This window comes from Podarcis muralis, chromosome 2 (genome assembly GCF_964188315.1).
Source record: "Podarcis muralis chromosome 2, rPodMur119.hap1.1, whole genome shotgun sequence".
NCBI classification, from domain to species: Eukaryota; Metazoa; Chordata; class Lepidosauria; order Squamata; family Lacertidae; genus Podarcis; species Podarcis muralis.
The window spans coordinates 87,886,352-87,904,734 of NC_135656.1; the positions used below are offsets into that span (position 1 = coordinate 87,886,352).

Here is an 18,383-nt window from a genome sequence, read left to right on the forward strand (position 1 = left end):
GAGATCGCAAGTCACTATGTGTATTATCCCATAATCTTTGCTTTAGTGTCTTTAGGGCGCCTTCATGACCCAGGTAAAAAAGATCTAGCCATGGTTTTCTGCCATTTGCTGACAAACTCCTCATTGGTCAAATGTTGATACAAACTCTCCCCTAGATCAAACACTGAAATCCTGAGCCAATGTTTTAGGGCAGTCCACCATGCTTTAGTTGAGATTGGGCATACACCAGATTCTAACAGAAGTATGGAGTTGGGGACGCAGTTAGGGACCTGTAGCAGAGATCGTAAAATTTTTGCCTGAAAGCCGTCTAGCTTAGGCAGGTCCCCATTGTGCCAGACATTTGCAGCATAAAGGAGTTGGGAAACGGATTTTGCGTTGAAAACCCTCAAGGCTGCTGGAACATACAATTGCTCTTAAATAAAAAGGCAACTCAAATAATTAAGGAGATGGAGCAACTTCCCTATGAGAGAAAAAACCCGCATTTGGGACCTCTTAGTTTAGAAAAAAGTTGCAATGTTTAATGTAGACTGTGACAGTGTATGTAAGCTAAATTTTCCTCAATGATTAGTGTTTTTGCAAAGAAAAAGACTACAAAACATTTCTTATTATTTTATTTTTTTAAATAAAAATGATGTTCCATGCTTTTTAGGTGCCTTATATGGTTTTCATGTGTTGTCGTTTGTTTGTTTTTATTATGGCTAGGGGCCTCAAAAGCTGGAAGTTGCATGGGCCTCTCTGGACCTCTGAGAGGGCCTGGTCCAGTGGCAAATGGTGATGGGTGAACCCCCATCTGCACATGCATTGGAAGGCATTTGGGAGACAAGTGTGTTTTATCTGCCAGTGCAGTAAAATATGGTTACCCTCTATAGGGATATTCTTCTGTCTGATTCTGAATATTACATATAATCTCATCCTTCAATTACATCCCCTTGATCTTAACTTGTCTTTATTATAGACAAATCAGAGGTAGCCAGTGTGTACAGTATGCCTTCAGCCATACTAGCTGGAAAAATGTAATCCAACACCATCTGGAGGGCTACCCCGGGAATCAATGTTTTGCATAAAATGAACTTATAAAAATATTTTAGCTGACTTCTGCCTGTTGTTCACATTTTGAAATTTAGTATCCCCTTTTTCTCTCCTCTTCTGGGTGTTTGTTCGTTGCAACAATATATAAAGAAACAGTCATGCATATCATTCCCCCTACCCGTACTGCTGTTTTCTTCCATTCATAGTGCTTTTCCCCAGTTACATAACAAGCTGCCTTTTGAAGGGCCATGCATTCCACAAATAGTTATACACTTTTATGTATGCACACAAGTGCACTGCATGAAAACTGGCTTATACAGAGAAATCCTTTCATTTGGAGTAACATTCTCTAATATATTGGAAACCAAACTACAATAACTGAACTATTTAAGGATAATAACTAAGAGGGATTTTTTTAAAACAAATATTCTTTTAGTGACCTGAAGGCTGCATTGTTGGCCATAGGTATGCATGCTATTCCCCTCCCCCCCCCCGCCCCTTCCACCATCCAGCTATGATCTCAGTTGAAATAGGTTTTATAAGAGGGGTTCTTGTTTGTTGGCAGCGGGGGCTGTGTTGAAAACAGGCAAAACCAATTCAGCCCAGAACTTATGTTGAGATTAATATGCAGTCTTCAATGTATAGAAATATGATCAGTTTTTAGACTGCTAGTGTACTTTCATGTACCACTGAAATATTTGTATTCTTTGTTATAGATAAATGTGGTTTATAAGTACCTGGATAATCATATATATGAATTTGCTGGATAAAGGTTTTGAGTTCCAATATAACAATTTCCACACTCTTCTCTCCCCCGCACCTTGCACCCAACTGAGAGGAATAAGCAACAGAATCTGTCCCCATCAAGCTTGAGGAAGCTCTACATGTTATTGTCCTGTACGTGAGAAAGAATCCTCAGCTCACCAAATTCATTGACGAATCTATTCTTCCATTTCTGAATTATTCTGCCAGTGCTTTGGAATGCAGTATTTTCTTTAGCTGGCCTACACACACACACACACACACACACACACACACACACACACACACACGTTATACTTGTGTCATGTTCAACCAATCCCAATGCATCCCTGGAGAGAAATCCATAGAAATGTTCACCATGTCTGCTCTGAGAGCATCTATCAACTTTAAATCTTAGAGTACTTATTCTGCTAGCATTGTTTTGGCAAGGACATCACACTGCTCCTTCCTCATTTGTCTAAACTTCTTGGTTCCAAACAGACTTGGAAAGGAGCCTTGGTTAACTGCAGGTGTTATGAGCATCCAACAAGTTTTGCGCTTGCAGGTTTCCAGCTTATCTAAGAGAAGGAGATTGGAAGCTTTTGCTCTAGTTGTTTTTTTTTATAATTATTATTATTGACTGCAGCTTGTTGTTTCATCTAAACCTGATAAACTGGTTGACCTTAATTATTGTAGTGTAGTTTGTGGGTTATGGAGCTGGTTTGTTTCAACAAAACATGGCTAAGAGTAACCAGTTTGTCAGGTTTGGATGAAACAAGCTGCAGTTAATCAAAACTGGAAGCCAAACCTTCCAGTCTCCTCTTTATAGCTTTGCAGGAGTGTGTATGTGAGGGAGCACATGCAAGCCTTAGATTCCTTTTGGCTCCCTTTCATAATGATAAACCATACTTTGTTGTGATGTCTCAATTGTCCCAGTGTGCAATGTAGACAGTTACAGTATCTCTTTGAGAGTCTTCGTGGGTCACTCTGTATCAGACAATGAATCTCATTAGAACAGGAATGAACTTCTTCCAAGTTGGTGTTGCCTACTATATGAGTTATCTTATAAAATGAGCATGTTGAGTTCCTTCCCAATGTTTTGAGATAAGTCTCTGCCAGGTTAAAGATATCAGGAGCTTGACTACACAGGTGCAAGGCTGGATCTCCTGCTGGAAGGGGCAGAGGGGAGATGTTTTTTGTCTGTTCTCCTGAAAATCTGCTTCAGAAGGAGGGGAAACTGTCCTGGACAATGTAGAAGGCGGTACTGGGGTCTGTAGGGGGAAGAGAGAACAATAGGAAATCTCCTTCCCACCTCTAGATTGGTAAATCTAGATCCAGCTCATGTCCAGACTGTTTTACGGCAGCAGTGTTCATAATGGAAAGTTGTTTTTTCTACAGTGGCAATGTCAGATGATCTGAAAAGTTGGAGTCTCTACCCAAGTTACCTTAGTTAGCTTTTTATTTTTTAAAATAATTCATATTCTGTCCTCCCTCAAGGATATCAGGGTGGCTAACAATAAATTCCATAAAAAACCCACAAAATCATAAAACTACATTCTACTGATTTCACAACCGAACATCATGCATAGTATTGGAACAGTGTCTTAATCTGGCATCTCTATTGGGAAAGCTCAATCACATATCACAATATGATGTGATGTTTCCAATGAAGGAACAATGAGCAAGTTGTAAAACTCTTAAGTTGCATTTCTGCATTCAAAACTTCTCTACCACTTGTACCAACAACAGTGTCCTCTATTTTGCATTCCACTCTTGCCCTTAGTCAGGTGCAAAGATCCAGTTTACCACTGCAGGGGAGCAGGGGTACATTAAATTAGTTGACTGGGTTATGTGGATGAATTTCTCCTGAGATCTCATTGATTAGTTGGGAATAAACATCTTTGATGCCCCTTGAAAGATCTGCATTGAGTTGAAAAATATACCCACGTTGTTCCTCACTCTAATTAATGCCAGCCTTGATGAAGTTTGTTATGCTTTGGTTTTTCTGGTGTTTCTGTTTTGCTTTTCCTACGGCAAAGTTGTTATCTGGCTCAAAACCACTCGAAAGCTTTCCCCTCTAACTGTCCTTGTATCCAGGTCCTATACACCTATTCACCCTGGCTCCAAGGCATTGCAGAGCTTGTAAACTTGGTGTGGGAGGAGGAGCCAAAGGCCTGGGTAGCTAGCATAAGTTACTTCCAACACCCAGGGGCAGAGAAGCATATATAAGGAAAGTGAATTGTAATTGACCTGGAGCTGTAATGGGCATAACAGTTGTGTGCTCTGTAGCTTTAAATTTAAGTGACGGTGAGCTTGCATTTTTTTAAATGTTCTCTGCTGAAGGAAAAGCATATACCATGCTTGAGCTCAGTGTAACTATTCATTTGCATCAGTGATAGTGGAGCACACAGGGCTGCTTGTTTTGGCAAATGGTCTGTTTATACAGCAAGTGCCCAGAGCTCTTTCAGTCTCACAGATGTAGGGAGCAGAGTAGTTGGTCTGGGCGACAGTCCTAGCAGTACCTAGCACTGAGCAGGGCGTTGCAGACGGGCCATGCGGCAATGTTTATGTGGTGTTGCTGTACCTGTGTGTGCTGTGAAAATCATTTCAGTGAACCTGGCAAGGTGAGATCCTGCAGAAAAGCATTGCTGCGTCTGATTTGGCTGCTCTGTTTACAACTCCAGTGGCTCATTAATAAGCAATATTCTTAGATATGCTCCTCCCCCCTCCCTTGCTGGCTTGGCTTTTTATAATCCTTGAGTCATTTTTAACATCTGCAGTTAAGAAGCTTGGAAGCGTAAGAGCTCCCGTCTGAGTGAGTGTTAATCTTGAATATAAATGGCACATTCTTTATGAGGAGTAATATTAGTAAAATTGATGTGTCACATAGCTGCCTAGGTCAGCCACATATTTTGATGCAAATGCTTGCTTTGCTTTTCAGTTGTACAATGTGCATTTCATGGGAAGCCTGAACATATTGCAGAATCATCCTTGGTGTTGGAAAAAGCAGCCTGTATGGGCACATGCCCTTATCATTAAACCAGTGATCTTCAGAAATAAACTTGCCATCTTTTTAGGTTTTTATAAGCTGCCACATCAAGCATCATATTCCAACATGAATAGAAACAAATGTGGAAAATCCCAGGTTTTCTATGCATCTGCGTTTCAGTAAATGGTGGAAGTATGAGAGGCACATGCTTATTAAGTTATTAATACCTCTGTTATCCCTCAAGTTTGGTATGCAGATAAAATGTTTACATTACACTTTGATAACTTCATGTTAAAAGATAGTTGCCCCAAGAAATTCCCTCTTCATTCTTATTCGTATGTGGAATGGGCACTCTAGTAATATGAGCCCAGAGCATTTGGTTACAATAAATACATGGTAGAAATGGCTGCAGAATATTCAAGCAGGAAAAAGCACCATTCCATTGGCTTGGTTTGTTTATATTTTGGGTAGAGAGTGTCTTCTATTAAACAAGATCAATTGTCCTTTCTGTGAACTAGAAAAAGGGGAGATGAGGATCTTTACTCTTGAGGATCTGCCAGGAACTTTATTGCTCTCTATAGTCCTGGAAAAGAGGTTGCTCTGCCCTATGCAGAGCCCCTGCTTTTATTGGGACACCTTGTCACCACAAAGTGAATGTGGAGCAGTTAGACTGAGGGGCCAAGGTTTGTGCTCTGAGGTTAAGGCCTTGTGGCAGCAGAAGTAACATTCCTCACTGCACCTGCAGGGGAAACAATCTCTTAACACCTCCCTGATGTTCACACACATATACTTCTGCTTCTTCCATATTTACTGATTAAGTGAAGCGATAAAGTGCTAGAGAATTAGGTGGATATCACTGTAGGCCCTCCTTTTTTAATCTTTGCTGTTTGTGGAGATGTCAGTTAGAATCTATTAAATCTGCAGGAAGTTTGTGCCACACATGTGAGTGTATGTGTGTCTGGTGTCGTAAACTTTGTCATCCTATTAATATTTATTTAGTCACTGTTCGTTTGCAAATTTCATAACATGTTTGAGCTGGCCTACAATAATAACAGGAAATAATCTTAACTTTAAAGGTGAGGTAGCGTCTACTCATTGTCTACTGAAGTGAAAGGATGGAAGTAGGAGGAATGAATCAAATAATTTATTGCTGTATTGTATCAGCTGCATTTTTAAATACTTGCATATTTTTACCAGTCTCTGCCAATAGAAATAAGCATTTAACTGCTGGTATCTTAATATTAATAACCTTGCTAACCCTAGACCAGGTCTTTTGGTGGGAGGCTTAATGCCTGGGTTTAATCAGTGTTAGACTTTAGAACTGGTATGTTAAAACAGGATGACAGATCCTTCTGTCTTCAGATAAGTCTGTATGAACATGTAAGACCCACTTCAAAGCCCCTGCAATTAGCATGTGAAGAGTTAATGAACCTCGGAAAACTTCCCAAATTGTGTTTCTGGCACCCCCTTTAATCCTAGGCAATCAACCCCTGTAAAAGCTTGTTTGAGGTAATAGCCTGGGAGTAGTGAGCCGTTAGCAGAACTAATCATCAAAGAACTAAGTGTGAGAATGCAGATAGGGGGGCCTCTCTCTGTGTTACAAAAGACCTGATCTTGGGTTAGAACATGTGGGATACAACCATTCTCTGAAAAAGGCAAGGGTGCTGCTGTGTCTATGAGAGAGACAGAAACTTCTGGGGGAGGAAGGCTGTGGTCCTTCCACTGTAGGCTTCAGATTATATATGTGTGTAAATAAACCATACATCATAAAGACACCAGAGTCTGTGTCCCCCTGGGTTAAAGTGTGCCTGGTACCTCTGGAATCTCACACAGCTCAAAGATAGGGTGGCATATAACAATATTTTCAGCATTAAGCTGCCCAGATCCACTTCATTAACAGATGACAGAAGTGGTGCTAATAGTCTCTAAGCAGCAGATTTAGTAATTCAGAACTGGAGTTCCTTATACAAGCCACACAGTCCATGTGCACCATGTTTTGACTCTGGATTCCCACTGGGTTAGGCCCTTGCAGTTGGACTGTGTGATGAATCACGATGAGTCACTGTTCCTTTAATTAGAGCATTCTTAACAGGATTATTACACAGCTAGTTACCCATCTGCCTTCATTTATCTGTGTCTTTTGTAGAATTTTTGAACTACATGTTTCTACCAGGGCATGAATCCTATTGCACACCAGTTGCATCTTAAAATGCTTCTTGCGTTTAACAGCAAGCTAGTAAGAGAATTGCTTAAACAAAACATTAAGCTTTGCTAGTGTTTCTCGTTTTGTGTCATATGACCTAGGCTTATAAAATCAGTTATGTTTGGATCACAGACAGCTTTTAGTCTAGCCACCTGTGAAAATTGCTGGAATGAAGAAACTTTGGTATTACTACTATTGCTGCTATTATTAGTTCTTCCATCTATATCCCTCTAAAGGTGCCTAGGGCAGTCAACAGCATATCATTAAAGCATTCTAAAATAAGTGACATTCTCAGCCAATGATTTCAGAGTTACCAGTGACAGTATCAAGCATCAGGTGCCTGGGGTAAACAAAATAATGTTTTGATATTCCTCCTGCAAGCCAATGAAAGATGTATCTCACCAAGGAGGGCTTTCCACAAAGGGAGAACCACCACTGAGAAGGCCCTGTCATGAGTCAACACTAATGAGTCTGTCACCAGTAGTGGAACAACCAACAAGGCCTCAACATGCAGGTTCCAAGGTGCATGGACAACTGAGGCCAGACTATCCCAGCTGAGGAAAAGAGGCTTAGCCCTGTGCAAAAGGCTGGTCCAGTCACAAGGGTTATAAGGTTATAGTTAGTGGTACAGCTAGGTAATTTGTTGATCCCATTCACATTAATGAGATATGACTGTCCTGAGAGAAAGGAATGCCCTAGAACAGAGGTTTTCAACCTTTTTGAGTCCACAGGTCCCTTGACCAACTACATTCTTCCTCTGGCACCCCTGTGGGGTTCAGGAGCCCAATTATGTCACCCCTTGCCTGCAGAGCTGGCAGCCTCTCACCTTTTCTGGAACACCCTCCTTTGTGGAGTGTTCCCTCAGCCTCCTCTCTTCTCCCATCTCCTTGGGAGTCTTCTGGGCAGCTGCAGCTGCCACTCCTGATCTCTGAGCTGCACCCCCCTGCCCCAAAGAGAGGTGCCTTCTCACACCGTCCCACAGGGGCCTGGGACTTGTCTGTCCATTCCCAGTGTAAACCACATTGAGTTTTTCCCCCTTTAAAATAATAAAGTGGTATAGAAATGAAATGAATAATAATTCTAATAGTAATAACAATGGTGATTAGACATTCCATTGTGGCAACTGTAACCTAGGTTTAAGGTGCCATTTGGCGATTAGCTTATATATTTTGAGTTTCTAACACTGATGAGTGTGTGTGTAGAAACTAGCCTACTGTACAGAGTTAGAATTAACATTCAGTGTTGCCCCACTCTTGCCTGTGGCCCTTGAAAGGTTGGCCAGAAGGGAATGTGGCCCTCAGGCTGACAGAGGCTCCTCAACCCTGATGTAAAGCATATCAACTGCCACTGATCTGTTGCTTCCTGCCATTATCCTCTCAGGTCATTATTAACCTATTTTCCTCCAGCTGATCTCAAAATACTGAAAATAAGCCACCAACAGGGAGAGTTAGGGGCATTTTCAGGAGTGTTTGGCGCGCACGCGCACACACACACAGACACACACACTGCTTGGTTCCCCACATAGAGCCTTCCTTGCATTCAAGCAATCTTGACCGATACTTATAGTTCGATCTAAGAGTTCAGTCATTTAAGTTGTGGTTACTATATTCTTCTTCTATGAACCTTAGCATTAATGTGCAGGTGCTGTTTTAAAAATCACTTTTTAACAGCAGTTTTAAATGTTCAGATAAGACCTGCTAATAGAAACGCCAGCTTGCTGTAATCAATACCAAAACAGTGATAAGAACTTGCCAGCATGCTGAGTAAACAGTGTTATGTTAAGGATGATGTCAGATGAGAGGAGTTGTCAGCGGAATTATATGTATGCATCGTAGCAGGGCACCAATAATTTCCAGTGGAGATACTGAACAATAATCCACATGGTGCAGAATAGCTGTTGGCTAGCTCATTCAGGCGTCTTTTGAGGACCTGATGCAGTCAGTCATAGTTTTTAGTGATTTCTCTCGGTTGCATGTCAAGTTAGGACATTTACTTTACTGACACTCAACTCTGTGTACTCATCATGAATCATGTAAGTTCTTATACAGGGCTTGGATTTTGGGTCTCTCTAAACACTGGATAGACAACATGTAGTTAAATTACAATTGTGAAAGTGCAGAATTCATAGAATCATAGAATTGGAAGGGATCCAAAGGGTCATGTGGTTCAACCTCCTGCGATGTAGGAAACACAACTAAATAACCCATGACAGAAAGCCATCCAATTTCTGTTTCATTTCCAGACATACTAATGGATAATAACTGCAGAGCTTTCTTCTAACAAGCAGACCTATAAACATGATCACTCAAGGTGGAATGTGCCTCAAAACAGCACTGGGTTATAAGCTATCTGGTGCAGAAAAAATATCCCAGTTTGTTTTATTATTTACTTATTTATCAAAAATATGTTTAGGGTGCTTTTCTGGGCAAATAATCATCCTTGCAATCAACAAAAAGCAACAAAATTTTAAACTACAACTCAGCAGCACTACATATTTTTTGTTTTAACAGAGCCAGAAGAAATGTAATTTACCCATAATTAGGGAAATGGATTTTTTCCTTTAAAGCATCAGTAAAATCTGTCATGCAAGTTTTGGTAATTAAGATTAAGAAGCGCTCTTCTCCCCGCCGCCCGCCTTCAGACCAGGTCCGGGGACAGCGGGAAGACACGCTGCGCCTCCCAGCTGTCCCCGGAGCTTGCGGGGCAGGCAGCGGGGAGAAGCGCTCTTCTCCCCGCCGCCCGCCTTCAGATCAGGTACGGGGACAGCGGGAAGACATGCTGCGCCTCCCCACTGTCCCCGGAGCTTGCGGGGCTGGCGGCGGGGTCTCCCCGCCGTCAGCCTCCAAACCACTTCGGGAGACAGCGGGATGGCGGCGTTCCGCCTCCCTCTGTCCCCCGACCTTGTGGGGCTGGCGCTGGGGCTCTCCTGAAGCCTGGAGAGCGAGAGGGGTCGGTACGCACCGACCCCTCTCGCTCTCCAGGCTTCAGCGAAAGCCTGCATTCGCCCCATAGGATGCACACACATTTCCCCTTCATTTTTGGAGGGGGGAAAGTGCGTCCTATAGGGCGAAAAATACGGTAGTTGTTTATTTCCTTTCCATCAGACGGGAGGGTGTTTCACAAAGCGGGGGCGAGCACCAAGAAGGCCCCTTCGCCTTTTATTCTACAAAAGGATTCCATAAAACTGTCCCTCTTTTAAAGTGACCACTACATCCTATGAGAAACATTCTTTTATAATTTATGTGTTTAAAAACCAGCTATACAACAAATACACCCATTATATATGGATCAGAGAACATCTAGGTCATCTGCAGGATTTCAAAGGGAATCTTCAGGCCTTGGTGAAGGTTGGCTACTCTTGCTGCTGTATGAAGGCATCACCTTACTCCTGCTCTGTCTGGGTACAGGGCAAACTCATCACTGCTCTTCTCTGGGCCCAAATACATATGCTTCTTGTTCTTCCAACACGACGGCACCAAGTATATGGGGCAGAGGGGGCTTCAGCCACTTCAATATTTTGGGGCACAGGGCTCAGCCCCCCACAATATTGAGGGGGTTGCCACCCCCCGCCATCAGTCCCTTTCCCCCCGCCCTGCTGGGTAAGCGCTCAGCAGCCAGGCAAGACTCGCGTGCCCCATCCCTCACACACTCTGGGTACAGCTAGTAGCTAAATCCATCAAGAAACGCACAGCCAATAATGTTAACACTTCCTCTTATCTGCTAGGATTTAAGAAAACTGCTTTGAATAAATGGTGCCTCCAGTCTGCAGTTACTATAATAATAAACATTTTTTTAAAAGTGTGCTGCTCAGTTAATCAGGGATGCGTTTTAGTCTGTATTGTTTCTGGCCGGTAATCCAGATTATTATTTTCCCCAAGCCCTGTGAACCATGTTTGGCAGGTTGGTGGAGCCTGTCATTCACCTGATGTCACAATGATGTGAGGTGACCCTATTTTGCCCACGTGAAATCAAACGATGCAGGCAAAGTATCAGTGATCAGCACTAATCAGATGATCATTAGGGCTTTGTAGGTGTGCCTGCAAACTCCCTATTGGCTTGAGCCAGGTCTTTGCATGCCTATTTCTGATGTCAGGTGTAGGGCAGGTGGAGGTGGCTTGGCCAAAATGCCTTGTGAGGCAAAAGGGTGAGGCCTTATGGGCCTAACTAGGCACGTGGGCCAGAGATTCCTTAAACTTGGTTTGCCACTGTTCCATGGTAAGACATGTTCAAAGCTGTGTTCCTCAAGGGCTGCCCTAGAAAATGGTCCAGAAAATTCAAGTGATGCAGAATGTAACTGATAAGGCTTTGTGTGTACGCCCATCTACAACCTACATTACAGTGTTTACACTGACTGTCAGTTTGTGTCCAAGCCCAATTCAAGGTGCTTATTGACTACTAAAGCCCTACATACCTGCATGGTTCAAAGACTCCTCCTCCCTCCTTGTGTGATGCGGCTGCCTATTAAGATCTTCCAGCAGGGCTGTCCTCAAAATTCCAAAGAGAAAATCACAGTGACTGGAAGAAGTAGGGCCTCCCCTTTAACAATCACTAAACTCTTTCAACTAGATTTGGAATGTGCATGTCTTTTTTCGGAGCCCTGCTTTAAAAGTCAAAGCTTATCACATGCCAGATAACACCTTTTGGGAGTTCAACAGAGTTAGAATACCTCCATCACCTTCCCTCACTTGTCTCTGAAACCTGCCCTATAGTTGAAATAAGGGTTATTTGAATGAACTTACAATTATCAAAGCTGTAAAATGAAATACAACTGGTAAGTTCAACGTAAATAGTTATTAGCTAGTGGTTAAGAGCCAAGTTTGGCAATGCAACTTACTATATAGCCATACACTATGACAGCAATCCAAGGCAGTTACTCCCTGGATAAAGACACAACACTGCTCTTGACCCAGTTTTCTGAAATCTGAAAGCACTTGCTATTTGTATAGATGGGTCAACAGGTGCACATGCATAGAGAAACTTCATTTTCTTATTTGCCACTCTGTGCACAGTTTCTGGAAAAAAAACCCTGAAACTGTAAGGAGTAGCACATTGTCAGACTAATTATAGTGTCGATTGCTACTTCTCATGAGAAATTTCAAACACACCTTCAGAAATAAGTGATTCAGACAAAAAGCCACTTACGATCATAAGCCCTGCTGGATCACACCAAAGGGCCACCTAGTCCTATATTCTGTAGCCACAGTGGCCAACCGGTGGCAGTGGTTTTCAACCAGTGTGCCGTGGCATTCTGGGGTACCCTAAATCGTGGTCAGGGGTGCCATGGCCAACACTGACCTCTGTCCCTCTTTCTTTCCCTCCCTCCCTCTGATGCCCTATTGCGTCTCTGCCTCCCAAAGGCTTGCACAGATGTTTGTGGCAGCAGCACTGGCTACAAGCTCCCCAGGCAAATGGTGCCTCTGGGTCTGGCCAGGGGGGCTTCCCAGACCTCTGTGTGGCAGTGTGAGGAGGTACCTCTCTTTGGGGCAGGGGGCGGTGGAGCTCAGAGACCAGTGGTGGCAGCTGCGGCTGCTCAGAGGACTCCCAAGGAGAGGGTAGAAGAGAGGAGGCTGAGGGAACACTCCACAAGGGAGGGTGGTCAAAAAGGGGTGAGGGGCTGCCAGCTCTGCAGGCAAGGGGTGACATAATTGGGCTCCTGAGCCTCACAGGGGTACCGAAGAAAGAAGGTAGTTGGTCAAGGGAGCCGTGAACCTAAAAAGGTTGAAAACCTTTGGCCTATGGGAACCAGATGCATGCAGGAACATGAACGCAACGGAACATTCCCCACTGAATTTGAGTGGGGTACCACCTCTGATACATGGCCATTGTAGCATGACAATAGTTATCGAGAACAAGACTATCAATGGCTATCTAAAACCCTTTTAAAACCAGCTTTATTCTTTGCATTCACATCAATCTCTGACTTTTGTCTTCTGGGTTTCTGGGGTTTTTCCTGTTGTTATTCTGTCTCTCACAGCTACAGTAAACCTACCATTAAAATTATGGACTGGTCATTTCTTCGTCAGAGGGCAAACGGGCAAATTTAGCAGGGGATCAAATACTTTTCCCCCTCACCGTATGTGTAACCCTTGTAAGTGTCTAGTGTGCCATGCGCTCAGTTGAGGAACTGAGATCATTCATTGCTTTTCCTGAGCAATAAAACTGTTTACACTTGGAGAGCTCCACTTTCAGGAAGCAATTCAGTTTTGTCAAAAAGTAAGATTAATATTTACCCACTAGCTGAGAGTTTCAGTTAAAGGGCTAACTAAGGTTCCTAGTATCACCTGGTCTAAAGTTTTTTTTAAATTGATTTCAGCTTCCCAGCCAAAGATTTAACAGAAGAGGGCATTAAAAAGAGTAAAGTCTGATAGCACACACAGAAGCTACATGTAAAATGAAATTTGCTGGCCTATGTCAAGTTTGCAAACTGCAAAGAAAACTCAAGGTCCAGGAGCAAGTACTCATTGCAGTAGGTGTGTGTGTGTGTGTGTGTGTGTGTGTGTGTGTGTGTGTGTGTGTGTTTGTAGATAAGCCTTGCCCAAGAGAGTGCCTTATTTTGGTACATCTTAATTTAAGCCTTATCTACAGCACTTGTGGGATGCGGGTGGTGCTGTGGGTTAAACCACAGAGCCTAGGACTTGCCAATCAGAAGGTTGGCGGTTCGAATCCCCACGATGGGTTGAGCTCCCGTTGCTCGGTCCCTGCTCCTGCCAACCTCGCAGTTCGAAAGCATGTCAAAAGTGCAAGTAGATAAATAGGTACAGCTCTGGCGGAAAGGTAAATGGCATTTCCATGCACTCCTCTGGTTCGCCAGAAGCGGCTTTAGTCATGCTGGCCACATGACCCGGAAGCTGTACGCCGGCTCCCTCGGCCAATAAAGCGAGATGAGCGCCGCAACCCCAGAGTCGGTCATGACTGGACCTAATGGTCAGGGGTCCCTTTACCTTTTATAGCACTTGGACAGCCTTTATCTATAGTAGGCATAGTGCAGTTTATTTTTCCTACCCACATCACCCCCTGGTGATTGCTGCTAATGGGACATGCAGTCAGTAGTTAAGGGTTGTGACCCCTCAGAGTTGTGGAACATAAATGTGTACATATTTAACTTCCTTCCATTTTTAATGGAGGGGATTACTAATACCCCCCCCCCCAAATCCTATAGTGCTTTCAATGTCTACACCTCTTGAATTTATTTTAATACTGGGTCAAGTCACTCTTAAACCATTCTATTCTTAATTTTGTTTAAATAGCTTAACTTGCTCCATTGGCAGAAGACACTGTGAAGGTTGGTGTGGTTTAAAGATTGCCCCTTCCTCCTTGGGTGCCTTCCACCTCAGATGACACCTTTTGGCTCCAACTTACCCTTTGCATTGGTTCTCAACTATGTGTGGTAGGTAGGGCGGAATCATGTTTCATCTGCTGGCAAGTCTTTACAGCTTCCTTTGTTTTCTCTGGACTGCTTTTAAAGAAAGAGAGAGAGAGAGAGAGAGAGAGAGAGAGAGAGCGCCTGTGTGTTAAGAGTCCACAGCTCACATGATGTCATGCTGTTATTTTTCATGAACTAATGCCTTCCCTGTTTGGGGAGGAGCTGCTGAGTAATTAAATGATTCATTGGTTTCTGTATTAAGCCACCTTCCTTAAGACTTCATTTTACTGCATGCAGCGAGTGAGTGTAGAATAGCTTTCAGCAGAGCTATTGTAGGCATGTTGCTCCTTTGTTCAAGTCATGCACTGGGAACAGCTATTGCGGCTCAGAAAAGCCAAGGTAGGTTAGAGAAAGGGGGATCCTTTCTTTCCCGTTAAAAAGAAAAAAACAATTGTAGTTAAGTTTTTATTAAGGGTTTACTTAATAAGAGTAGGCAATATGTTGAGAAAGTTAAATGCTAATTTCATTTCCATGTGACTTTTCCCATTGTAGACACTTTTGAGGCTTGGCTACATACCAGTATATTTTGTTTGGGAGAGTTTCAGCATCTCTGGCTGCTATGGAATTTTTGTGCTCAGTAAATTGATGTAGATTTCAGACTCGGGTGGGTACATGAGAACGAAGGTGAATCATCCTGGAAGTTTAGATACAGTCATGATATTGGTACCTCATAGTGTTGAATGAACCTTACTTCGGATGCTCACCTATTCAACCATTTGCACAAGCATACTCCTGTTCTGGGGGATGTGGCCCTCACATTCCAACTGTATTTTTTAATTTTTTAAAAAAATTATAGGCTGCTTTTCAAACAAAGTTTCACAAAGTGGTTTACAACAGATTGGGATCTGTGCTGGCCCAGGATCGTATGTGGAAAGGAAGCATGAACACACAGTCACACAATAAGAGACTGAATTTACTTAAAAGGTTTATTTGCTATACATACTATTACTGTGCTTGCTATGTATGCTGGAAATATAGAGCTTTTGGAAGTATCTCTGTTGTACAGGATAATACATATGACCCAGCACAGTTAACTCCTTTGCTCTTCACTTTATTGAAGCTAGCGTCTGGATGAAATTTCTTGACCCTCATCCTTTTAAGTTCTCCAAAAACTGGAGAGGCTTGCTGGTATTCTTCTCACTGATTTAGAGGTTTCACCTGAACATTGAAGAACAATACCTAAAGAAACAAGATAATAATAAAATAAATATATGTTTGCTTCATAGATGAAGCAAAGTGCATTTTGAGTGGAGGCTGCATGATATTAAAACAGTTTGTAATGTTTACTTTCTTATTCTTTCCCCAGATTGAGCGATTAGATGTAAGCAGTCTAGCGCAAACATCCAGTGCAGTGGCCTCCAGCACAGAGTGCAGCATCAACGCAGATTCCATTGATGGAACGCCAGATCCTCAGCGCACAAAAGTGGCCATCACCCACCTGCAACAAAAAATACTGAAGTTGACTGAGCAGATCAAAATAGAGCAAACAGCTCGGGATGACAATGTGGCTGAATACCTAAAACTGGCCAATAATGCGGACAAGCAACAGAGTGCCCGCATCAAGCAGGTATTTGAGAAGAAGAACCAGAAGTCAGCCCAGACAATCCTCCAGTTGCAGAAGAAGCTAGAGCACTACCATCGGAAGCTGCGAGAGATCGAACAGAATGGTATCCCTCGACAGCCCAAAGATGTATTGAGGGATATGCACCAGGGGTTGAAAGATGTGGGTGCAAAGGTCACCGGCTTCAGCGAAGGAGTGGTAGACAGTGTTAAGGGTGGACTTTCCAGTTTCTCCCAAGCAACCCATTCGGCAGCAGGAGCTGTCGTCTCCAAACCCCGGGAGATTGCCTCACTCATTAGGAACAGGTTTGGGAGTGCAGACAATATTGCTAATCTGAAGGACTCCTTGGAAGAAGGTCAAGAAGATGGGACTGGGGGAAAAACTCTAGGTGTTCATAATTTTCAGTCAAGCCCAAAATATGGCAGCGAGGACGATTGCTCCAGTGCCACATCAGGCTCTGTGGGGGCCAACAGCACCACAGGGATCCCTGTGGGAGCACCAAGCTCCAAAACGAACACTCTGGATATGCAGAGCTCAGGGTTTGATGCAATACTGCATGAGATTCAAGAGATCAGAGAGATGCAAGGACGGCTGGAGGAATCTTTTGAGAACCTTAAGGTTCACTATCAGAGGGATTATTCCTTGATAATGCAGGCTCTGCAGGAAGAAAGATACCGGTGAGAATTTCAGTCTAACTTTTCACTGATACTACTGATGTTAAAGCACACCTAGATGCATGCATTCATTCAGCACTAATAGTCTCACAGGTATCAGGCAGCACCCGTAATATATATACACACACACAATTGTCCCCTTCTACATGTGCAGGTTTCTTCTTCCAGACCTTCACCTCTTTCAGCTTGCTACTTTTCACAGCACACACATTCTGAGTCCCAGTTTTAGAAACCAAAGTAGCCCTGTGCTACAGTTCCCTGCCCATCTCAAAATCCTCATCCTGTTGGATGAGGGATTTTTTGAGCCCAACCTTTTCCGATGATCTACATAGAGGGAGAGGGTGGAAGGCAGAGGGTTCTAGGAGCAAGAATGTTCTATGGCTGTGAAAAAAAAGTAAAGGCCAAAGCTAGGACTTTACTCTGGAAGCTGTGAGCCAGTGCAGTAGTTGTAATACTGGTCTTGTAGTCACCCAACACTTAACAAAATGCACTTTGCAGGCTTCAGTGCTATGCTTCTCTAAAGGTTTGTGATACCTTCAGGGCCACCAAATCTTGGAGAATACTTCACCCTGTCTATTATTATGATATTGGTAGTTGCTGTTCTTTTGTTGCCTCCAAAAAGTTGTACCTTGAGTTACATATTAAAAAAAATAATAAGTCAGATATTTGGATTTGTTGGTCCATGATTCCATATTGAAATTGGGAGGGCCCTAATTATACAATATTATGCTGATAGTATTTGTTCAGCCTTAGAGCAAGCATGAGCGGGCCGTGTTTTATTATTGAATAAAATAACTTACTGTATAATTTGGCATATGTGTCTTAGGATATGATATACCTTTAGGCAGCACTAATTGGTTTTGACTGCTTTTTTGCCATTTGCAGACAATGAAGCACAGAGTGTATATTTTTTATTCCCTTTGTTGTATTTGTAACTTTGAGGTTATATCTGCTTCATTGGGTTTAAAGATAGTGTTAAAATATCATTATCCTTAAGCAATCAAGATAGAGATGTTTAAATGATTGCAAAATAACAACATTATCCCAAGAGTTCTTCCTCATCACCCTTCTATATCACATGAAACTAGCTTTTAGACATCTTGGTATACACTCATTAGGCCATTGTTACCTGTTCCCAGAAGTGGCTCATAGGATCTCAAGTCTTTCCTAATCCTGCTACTTAAGGTGATCTTAACTAGTAATGCTACTAATTAAAGCCACAGTTTCCTGCATGCAATCTGTGTTCTCTTCCACTAGCTGTGGGCCTTTCCCAGATGTTTTTTTCAGATGTTCCTATGACTAGACTCTTTTTTCCCCTAGGGTGAGGGAATGTATTCATGATTTTTAAACACTCACATTGCATTTGGTTGTTGTAACGTACATCTACACCAAATTTCTCAAACTGGTGTAAGCACCATAGCCCCCAACCTTGAGAATTGTAATTTTCTAATGCTGTAAGATCTCCAACCCCTCTCTGCTATTCTTTATGTTTTTATGTGTTAAACTAGTTCAGTTTATAGTTGATATCTGTAGCATTAAGCTGCAAGGAGGGGGAAAAGCACACTTGTTGTCAAATATATACTATCTCCTATGTGCCATAAAATGGTAAGAAGGGCCTAGGCTTGGTGATAGAGCACCTCTTTTACATGCAGAAAGTCCCAGCTTCAGCCCCCAGCATTTCGGGATATGACTGGGAGAGACCCCAGTCTGACCCACTGCCAGTCAATACTGAGCTAGATAGTCTGATTCCGTATAAGGCAACT

General features: G+C 42.8%; 1 protein-coding gene across 7 annotated transcripts in view; it reads left to right on the forward strand.

The window, feature by feature from the left end:
* Nucleotides 1-18,383, forward strand: part of TMCC1 (transmembrane and coiled-coil domain family 1) — a 108,782-nt gene that overhangs the window by 78,486 nt on the left and 11,913 nt on the right. For 4 of the 7 annotated variants that reach the window (XM_028719278.2, XM_028719279.2, XM_028719282.2 and 1 more), the window contains one exon: nucleotides 15,692-16,623. In XM_028719278.2, the coding sequence (XP_028575111.1) occupies nucleotides 15,692-16,623 (932 nt within the window). Of the gene's footprint in view, nucleotides 1-702; nucleotides 824-4,316; nucleotides 4,395-14,597; nucleotides 14,725-15,691; nucleotides 16,624-18,383 lie in introns of those variants that run through there. The other 3 variants (XM_028719285.2, XM_028719280.2, XM_028719281.2) reach the window with 3 other exon arrangements.